We start from the raw sequence: 9295 nt of genomic DNA on the forward strand, positions 1-9295 counted from the left end.
GAACCTAACATTTGGACTGATACAAGTTATGCGGATGTTAGCATGCATGCTAACTGCTATGGAGTTAAATTTGTCTCATTAATTCTTGCAAATGCACAGATGAGTGATCTATAAATATTCCTTGATTTGTACAACTTCCACTCTTGTCAAAAGCTCATATACGTGCACACAAGGCCTCCTGCAAATGCCGTTAAAATGTAAATATTGTTTTTGATTGATAGAGGGGCTTTATTGAACATGTACAAAAAGTATGTAAGACAATAGGATCTTAATAATTAAACAGCAAATTATAAAGAACACAATGCTTGTACAGCTATTGTTTTCTTTATCATTGCATCTATTTTAATTTGATTTTAAATGGATCACAATGGAAATAAGTGTTTTCACATTCTTGTCATACATGTATTTTAACATTTACAATTATGTACTCACAATAAACGTACTAAAACTCACACACGCTTTTAATATATAGTTATTCAGTGTGTGAATGAGGTACGTTCAAATATTTTCAAGCTGTATAACAGTTAATTTTGCTGAGTTTCATCATCGTAACAAAGTTATTCTTATAATTACACGTCTTAATACAGTTCAGGTTATATAATCGGTTGATTTTTACTGTCCATTTGTGACTAGAAACGCGGAGCGCATTAATATCTTTATTTCTCCTCCCCTTTCCCTGACAACCAATCACAGCTCTTAGAGGACTGCGTCATGCCTAGCAACGGGGTCAACCCCGCCTCCTCACAAAGACAGCAGTTTCTGTCCCCTCTTTGCTCCGAGTTGCTCTCGGACACCTGCTCCCTGCTCCCTCACTCTTACGTTAAGATTCCTTGCAGGACATTTTAGGCTAATTTAGGGGTTCTTTGAGAGGGTTTGAGTTGCTTCGCGGATACGGGCCCAGATCATCAAAGAAATCACCTCCTGAGATGATCAGTAGTGAAGGAAACCTTTAATCAGTCAAGTGTGAAAATGACTCCAAAGCAGTTGTCCCCAACCCTGCTCCTGGACATCACCTGCCCTTAAAACGGTGAAGACATTTTTAAAAATCCAGGGTCACCGACTAAAAATCCGTCCCCTTGCCTTCACTGCGCATGTGTCGTTTCTGAGTGTCAGCAGCGATTCACTGATTATTGCCTCGCTTCTGCTTCAAACTGCCTCCAGGCATCATCCGTCTCAGTGACAGATTTTGAAGCTTTTGTACAACAATCAGTTCCACATGAATTCAGCATTATTTCATAATAAGAGATGGGGGACCGATCAGAGCGCCTTAGTCTGAGTTTGACGTGTTGCTGCACCTACGACATTTCAGAGCGTCACTGTCAGTTCACCGATTATTGCCTCATTTCTGCTTAAAACGGCCGCGTTTCTGCTTAAAACTGACTTTAGAGTGTTTTAAGAGGTTTTACTTTGTCATCTGATGGTTAATAATCACATTATTCCCTTTGATCGCTTTGGGTGTAGGGAGTCAGACTCGGACGCATGCACAGTGCAGGCAGTATCAAGTATCACTTAAGTCTACACTGACTTGCACCTTGTTTCTTGGTTTTTGTTTTGTATATTTATTCTGCTGTGTTTTTATGAACTTGTATGATGTGTTTTTATGAATGCAGTTTTTACTGCTGACTGCACCTGAATTGCCCCCATGGGGACTAAATAAACAATCAAATCAAATTAAGTAGACTTTATTAGCCCCCAGGGGCAATTCGTTGTGCAGCCAGCAGTAGAACACATTCGGACATACATAGACATAACATGATCTAAAATATAGCATAAAAACTCACCATGAAAACTCACCACACAGTAAACATAATAACTCAGTAATAAGAAAACCGAGTTAAAAACCACTCATGTGATAGTGTTTAAAAATCTAATAACAATAGGAATAAAGGAGTTCTTATACCTATTGGTCTTACATTTCTTAGACATAAATCTACGACCAGATGGAAGCATTGCGAACTCAGGGTACAGGGGGTGACTGGAATCGTCCATGATCAACCTCACCTTCTTAATTGATCTGTTTTTATATATAGATGGCAGGTCATTTAAGGAAACGCCAGCAATCTTGTTGCACTCAATTACAATACGATCCAGATGGTTTTTGTTTTTCATATTTAAAAACCTATACCAACAGATAAAAGGTAAGAACAGATTCAATAAAACAGGAATAAAACATCTTCATAAAAGTACTGTCACATTAAAATGCCTGAGTTTACGGTATAAATGCATGCGCTGGTGAGCTTTCTTACATACCTGGTCAATCTGGTGCTCAAAGGTTAATCCACTGTCAGGGTGATCCAGTTTGTGGGGGGGGGTGACCAGTCAATTTTCTTTTCTTATCTTCCACCATAGAAGAGCAGCTCTTCTTCTCTGGTGTTTAACAGCAGCCAGCATCCTTATTGGTGCATTGCTGCCACCTGCTGCATCAGTCTGTTCTAGCAGCACTGCATCCTCTCGAGTCCAGTGACAAGATTTTTTTTTTTTTTTTTTTTTATTCATGTGATCGACTGGAACTCAGCCAGCGACCTGTCGATCGCAATCGACCGGTCGGGCATGCCAGGTGTACATGAAGCACAGACACGTGGATGTGAATACAGGAGTGTTGATAATGTGAGTCAGGGACATTTAGGTTTGTTGTGAAATGTGTGGATTGATATGTGAGCCGACAACTTACATTCTAACATTTGAGGGAGAAATAATATACATTTTGATGGAACTCAAACATTCAAAAGCCACTTGGCACAAATAAAAGATAATTGACATGTGGAGTTGATAATAAGCACTTTCTATGTCATTTAGGTCTCTGTTTTGATATGTTACATTATATTATTTGAATATTAGTATTTCATATTGTTTTCAAAAATCAGTTTTATCAATTATATGAAAATAAAAGGACTCCTATTAAACAGGTTATTGGAAGAGAGTCGGACAAAATTAAACAGAACATTTAGAATATTTGAAACTGTAAATCCTGAGTACCCCCACCTCCTGAACACAGTTGATTTAAAGTTGAACTCACAGCAAATCTAAGATTTTATTCAGCTTATGTATTTAGTGAAATTTTGTCGAAATTATGGGAAATTTGTCATTTATAACAAACAACTTTAGAGCTAACATCTCTTCAGTGTTGTCAAGTTAAACTCAGTCGCAAGGAACATTGACACAATGCCTTTCACAGTAAAAGTATTTGTTGGGATGCTGGCATTAAGTGTTTTATTGTGAAATGGTGCGAGCAGCATGAACTGTCTGATAGGGCAATCACAATTATTACAATATTCATCAATCACAAAATATTTTTCATATTTGCGAATATTTTTCATATTCGTGATTACCGTGAATTATTTGTTTTATCCACAAAGTTGCATAAAATGACTCAGAATCTGGTGTCATCGTGTTGCAGCTGCACGCAGCGTCGCAGCCTTGCTGCCTCACTCGCTCTGCTTCCCTCTCGTCTTGGTCGGATGGTTAGCGAGGCTGTGATAATAACATGGAAGGTGAGCAGGTTCTGGTTCCAAAGCCACGTACCACAGCACCACTGTGGATGCATTTTGGTTTTAAGTAGGGCCGCCACGTCTAGTTGACTAGTCACAACTACATCGACTATTGAAATAGTCAACAACTAATTTAGTGGTTGACGAGTTATTTTATGTAAGTCTTTGTTTTTCTCTCAATTCATAGTTTTAGGCAGTGAGCCGTCCTGCCGTCATTTGGACATTCAAATTTTGAAAAAGACGGGCAATTTAAACTGACTGTCTTGTTCAAAGCCGTCTAAAATGTGCAGTTTACCGAAGGAACTGTGCGTGCATGCCGTGTGTGCCGAGTCAACTGGCTGCAGACTGCGAGGGTGGGGTTCCCGAACAGAGGCACGAGACGTTACATTCTGCTGAGAACCATCAGTGCACGTGAGACAGCTAGCGCGGAGCAGAGAGAGAGGATTTTAACCTGAGTGAACATGTTACAAAACCAAACTGTGGCAGTGCCTTTACTTCTCTCTGCACTTTCTCTACCCGTGCAGGTCCGACAGCACCGTCCTGTTCACACCGTGTGCACGTCGTATACTGAATTTTAGATCTTGAGATGAAATAAATGGTCAAATATCCTTTAAAAAATGAATTATACAAATGAACTGAGCAAAAATTACACATACACGGGTTTAAAAAAAAAAACACTGATGTGGAGAAGCTGTGCAGTGATGTTCAGAGGCACAGATCACAAAAAGCTGAACTTTAACAGCTGTTATTTTCCAAAGGGATGTTTGTTTAATCTTGAGCTTAATGTAGTGTTGAAGCACAAAACGTGACTGATGAGAAAAAAGGATGACTTTATCACACTAAAATGAAAATGTTTTTTAAGCTGCAGCTACGTATATATTTTAATTATTTCAAAGTGAGTTGCCTGTCATTGTATTTTGATTTATTTATACAAAAAAAATATGGGGAGTCAAATCAGACTGCATAGTTCTGTTAAATTTATCAGTTTTCCTGCACATCCTTTTCCTTCTTTATAAGAGTTTGGTGTTTGTGTTTGCTCCACAAAGTTTTAAAACACAACAAAATGTTCACCCTTGGGACTGTATGTAAAATGAAGATAAAAATGTCACACTATTCCCAGTTCCTCCACTCACAGAAGCCAAACGTTCTTCCAGAGTTGTGTAATTATACTACGATAGTGGAATATAAAGGAGAAAAAAGAAAAAATAGACGATATATTTGTGAATCACAATTATTTGTCTGACAATTAATTGTCTCCAGAAATTCCTAATCATGACAGCCCTACTGTCTGATGTTTATCTTTGCTACCAGTAACATCAGCGAGACACATTTGATATTATTTGCAGGCAAACATGTAAAGAACACGTTTAACTGACTGCTGCTGTCAAAGGTCATTCTCCTGCAGCCGCTCTGTCGTTTTCTCTCTTTACTCTGACACTGAAGTTGCACCTCTTGGTCAGAGTTATCTGACAGTCAGATTCAGAGTTAGCTGACAAGGCGCCACAGAGGGCGCCATCTTGGAAGTACTAACATTGCAATGTCAAAATAAAGGGATTGAAAATGAATTCCCCCAAATTTTCAAGATAAAGGATGCACATCACTGTGCCATGCACAAGCCATATCTGAAAGCTGAGGTCGATCTGATAAACAGTCAGAGAGCCACACACACACACACACACAGACTCTTCTTGCTTTATATATAGATGAGTGAAACAGAAGGTCCACAGCAGACCACCTCACCAGACGTGTTGGTCCGGCTCTCTGAGGTCAGGCAGCCCCATGTTCACCCTATCATTCATAACCTTACTTTTTTTTATTATCAAATGGTTTGTGGATCTTTGCCCCAATATATGCTTCTTTGTTGTTTTGGCCCAGGTATCTGCAGGACATTTGCACTTTTAGAAAATCAAATCAGTTTTATTTATATAGCGCCAAATCACAAGGCGCTTTATATTGTAAGGCAAAAGCCATAAAATAATTACAGAAAAACCCCAACGGTCAAAACAACCCCCTGTGAGCAAGCACTTGGCAACAGTGGGAAGGAAAAACTCCCTTTTAACAGGAAGAAACCTCCAGCAGAACCAGGCTCAGGGAGGGGCAGGCTTCTGCTGGGACTGGCTGGGGCTGAGGGAGAGAACCAGGAAAAAGACATGCTGTGGAAGAGAGCAGAGATCAATCACTAATGATTAAATGCAGAGTGGTGCATACAGAGCAAAAAGAGAAAGAAACACTCAGTGCATCATGGGAACCCCCCAGCAGTCTAAGTCTATAGCAGCATAACTAAGGGATGGTTCAGGGTCACCTGATCCAGCCCTAACTATAAGCTTTAGCAAAAAGGAAAGTTTTAAGCTTAATCTTAAAAGTAGATAGAGTGTCTGTCTCCCTGATCCGAATTGGGAGCTGGTTCCACAGGAGAGGAGCCTGAAAGCTGAAGGCTCTGCCTCCCATTCTACTCTTACAAACCCTAGGAACTACAAGTAAGCCTGCAGTCTGAGAGCGAAGCGCTCTATTGGGGTGATATGGTACTATGAGGTCCCTAAGATAAGATGGGACCTGATTATTCAAAACCTTATAAGTAAGAAGAAGAATTTTAAATTCTATTCTAGAATTAACAGGAAGCCAATGAAGAGAGGCCAATATGGGTGAGATATGCTCTCTCCTTCTAGTCCCTGTCAGTACTCTAGCTGCAGCATTTTGAATTAACTGAAGGCTTTTCAGGGAACTTTTAGGACAACCTGATAATAATGAATTACAATAGTCCAGCCTAGAGGAAATAAATGCATGAATTAGTTTTTCAGCATCACTCTGAGACAAGACCTTTCTAATTTTAGAGATATTATGCAAATGCAAAAAAGCAGTCCTACATATTTGCTTAATATGCGCATTGAAGGACATATCCTGATCAAAAATGACTCCAAGATTTCTCACAGTATTACTAGAGGTCAGGGCTAATTGGTGTGTGTCCTCTGGCTTCATGAATAGATAAAGCTGGGTATCATCTGCGTAACAATGAAAATTTAAGCAATGCTGTCTAATAATACTGCCTAAGGGAAGCATGTATAAAGTGAATAAAATTGGTCCTAGCACAGAACCTTGTGGAACGCCATAATTAATTAACCTTAGTCTGTGAAGAAGATTCCCCATCTACATGAACAAATTGTAATCTATTAGATGAATATGATTCAAACCACCGCAGCGCAGTGCCTTTAATACCTATGGCATGCTCTAATCTCTGTAATAAAATTTTATGGTCAACAGTATCAAAAGCAGCACTGAGGTCTAACAGGACAAGCACAGAGATGAGTCCACTGTCTGAGGCCATAAGAAGATCATTTGTAACCTTCACTAATGCTGTTTCTGTACTATGATGAATTCTAAAACCTGACTGAAACTCTTCAAATAGACCATTCCTCTGCAGGTGATCAGTTAGCTGTTTTACAACTACCCGAAAAGGAGACTTGTTCTGCACCAGCGAGTCCATGAAGGAGACCCACCGTTCATCAACATTCTCTGTTCATGATGCGTCTTGTCAGTCATTTAGCTTTTTCTTCTTCTTCTATGTATAATCCTGAGTCCCGTTGTCTTGTGTTCCAGGAGCGTGCTGGCCGTCACTGTGGAGCTCTGCGAGTGATGAACTCCTACTGGGTGGGCGAGGACTCCACCTACAAGTTCTACGAAGTGATTCTGATCGACCCCTTCCACAAAGCCATTCGGCGCAACCCTGACACCCAGTGGATCACCAAGGCTGTGCACAAGCACAGAGAAATGCGCGGCTTGACGTCTGCAGGAAAGAAGAGCCGCGGCCTGGGCAAGGGCCACAAGTTCCACCTGACCATCGGAGGCTCCCGCCGCGCTGCCTGGAAGAGGAGAAACACTCTGCAGCTGCACCGCTACCGTTAGAGCCTCCCATGCCCCCCTGTACATTTACACAAATAAAAAGCCTTTATATGGTCACCGTCTCTGTACTCATTGAAATACTTATTGTTTTTGATCAGCTCATTTTTAGTAGACAATCCCCCCCCAAGTGCTGAGTGGCGTTTCTGAGTCCAGAATGTTCTTAGAACCTTAAACCACAACACTTGTAGAAGAGGAATGTAACCCTTTTATTTCCTATTATGTAATTTTTAATCTTAATTTACTCAATGTATTTAGAAATTCTTTAGGTTGTTACAATATACACATTTATACATACAACGACGAGCCAGAGCGTTCCGTCTTACGTAGTCAGGCAGCTGTGAGCTCAGTCCTCCCGCCGCAGAAGAGAGTGAAGCGGCTCGGCTGCTGTTGCCCAAAAGGAGGGGGAAAGTCATTTATTTTAAACATGCAAAAAGACAGCATGGAGGAGACATGAAGTGCAATAGTTTTACTCATAAGCAACTAATTCCAAACAGTTTGTCGACATTAACAGTAACTCATTTTTACAGAGAGAAAATATGACACATGTGACATATCTTTTAGAGGAATGTGCTAAATTCTGAAGGTTGGAGCTCTACCAGACGTGATAAAAAGGCATTATGGGAAATTCATGTCTTTTTGATCATCCCCCACCCCACTGTCAAAATGCATTGAACACTCTACTGGATGGGAGAGAAAAAAAAATGACGTATTTATACACCAACACACAGTATTGTGTGTTGGTTTTTACAAATAGCTAAACCAACCAGTGAAGGAGACTCATTTTTCCATAGTACTTTTCAGCAAGTGTGTTAAAGCTCAAACCTTCAGAACTTGGTGCATTCCTTCAAAAGATGTCATGTGTGACACTTTCTCTTTGTAAAAACGAGAGGTACCATTAATATTGACAAACTGTCTGGAATTAGTTATTTATGAGTAAAAAAAAAAAAAAACCATGAGTGAAATTTTTTTTTTTTTTTGCATGTTGAAAGTGACCCCCCCCACTTTGGGGTAACAGCAGTTGTCCTGCTCCGCTGTCTAATGCTGAGAGAGGACTGAGCTCACAGCTGTCTATTAGAGAAAACACAACAGGTAAGTAGTAAAATGTATGATTTTGATTCACTGCCAGCAAAAAAAAAAAAAAAAAAGTTAGTGGAGCTAACTTTAGCAGAAGCTAAGTGATCCGCCACAGATTTACTTGATGGGGTCAAGTCTGCCCCTAGCGGGTCACGGCCCAGCCATCTTGAAAGGTTGAAGCTCTGCGGTGGTCTCGCGCTGTCAGTGGAAAATGCATGCGCCGTGCTTGTAAAGACTTGATTCTCTGGCTGGTTTCTCCACCGTTACTTATATTTAAAACATGAAAACTTGGGTATAGGCAATTCAGATACGTAGATTCAATTTCTGAAGTCAGATTTATCATAATGGGCGGCGCTAGAACTCTTGTCACAGCACCCTCAAGAAAATAATTCATTTATTTTTGGAAGTGGCTATTCGCACGGCTGACGTGTCCATAACTCAATTGGATATTCACACGGCAAGACTGGTGGTAAAACTTGGAACTACTTGTGTAAACAAATGTAGCGGGATGAAGGTCCTGGATCCTGATAGAAAAGAGAAAGAATTCCCCTTTGGCTGACCTGCTAAAGGAATGGTATTTAGTGCGAGCCGTCTGGGTTCTGTCCCACCGCTGTTGAGGTCACACAAACATACTGCATTAATGAGAGTTACGGACACGGCCGCTGTTCGAATAGGGTCGGCCTTTTGCCACCAGAGTCTGCCGTGCAAATAGTGAAAGTTATGGACACGGCTGAATAATAATTAAAAAAAAAATCAGTCGAAAAATATTAAAGGAGTTATGACATCTTGAATGCAGTATGTTTGTTTATACAAGTAGTTCCAAGCTTTGCCACCAG

The 9295-nt window shown here is 40.3% G+C and overlaps 1 protein-coding gene across 1 annotated transcript in view; it reads left to right on the forward strand.

Moving 5' to 3' along the window:
* The window catches only part of rpl15 (ribosomal protein L15), a 30688-nt gene extending 23246 nt beyond the window's left edge, over window positions 1-7442 (forward strand). Inside the window, exon 4 of the mRNA XM_034160822.1 lies at window positions 7083-7442. Within this exon, the coding sequence (XP_034016713.1) occupies window positions 7083-7388 (306 nt within the window). The 3' untranslated portion in view covers window positions 7389-7442. The remainder of the gene's footprint in view (window positions 1-7082) is intronic.
* The last annotated feature ends 1853 nt before the right edge of the window (window positions 7443-9295 follow it).

The sequence above is a fragment of the Thalassophryne amazonica genome, chromosome 20 (genome assembly GCF_902500255.1).
Source record: "Thalassophryne amazonica chromosome 20, fThaAma1.1, whole genome shotgun sequence".
NCBI classification, from domain to species: domain Eukaryota; kingdom Metazoa; phylum Chordata; class Actinopteri; order Batrachoidiformes; family Batrachoididae; genus Thalassophryne; species Thalassophryne amazonica.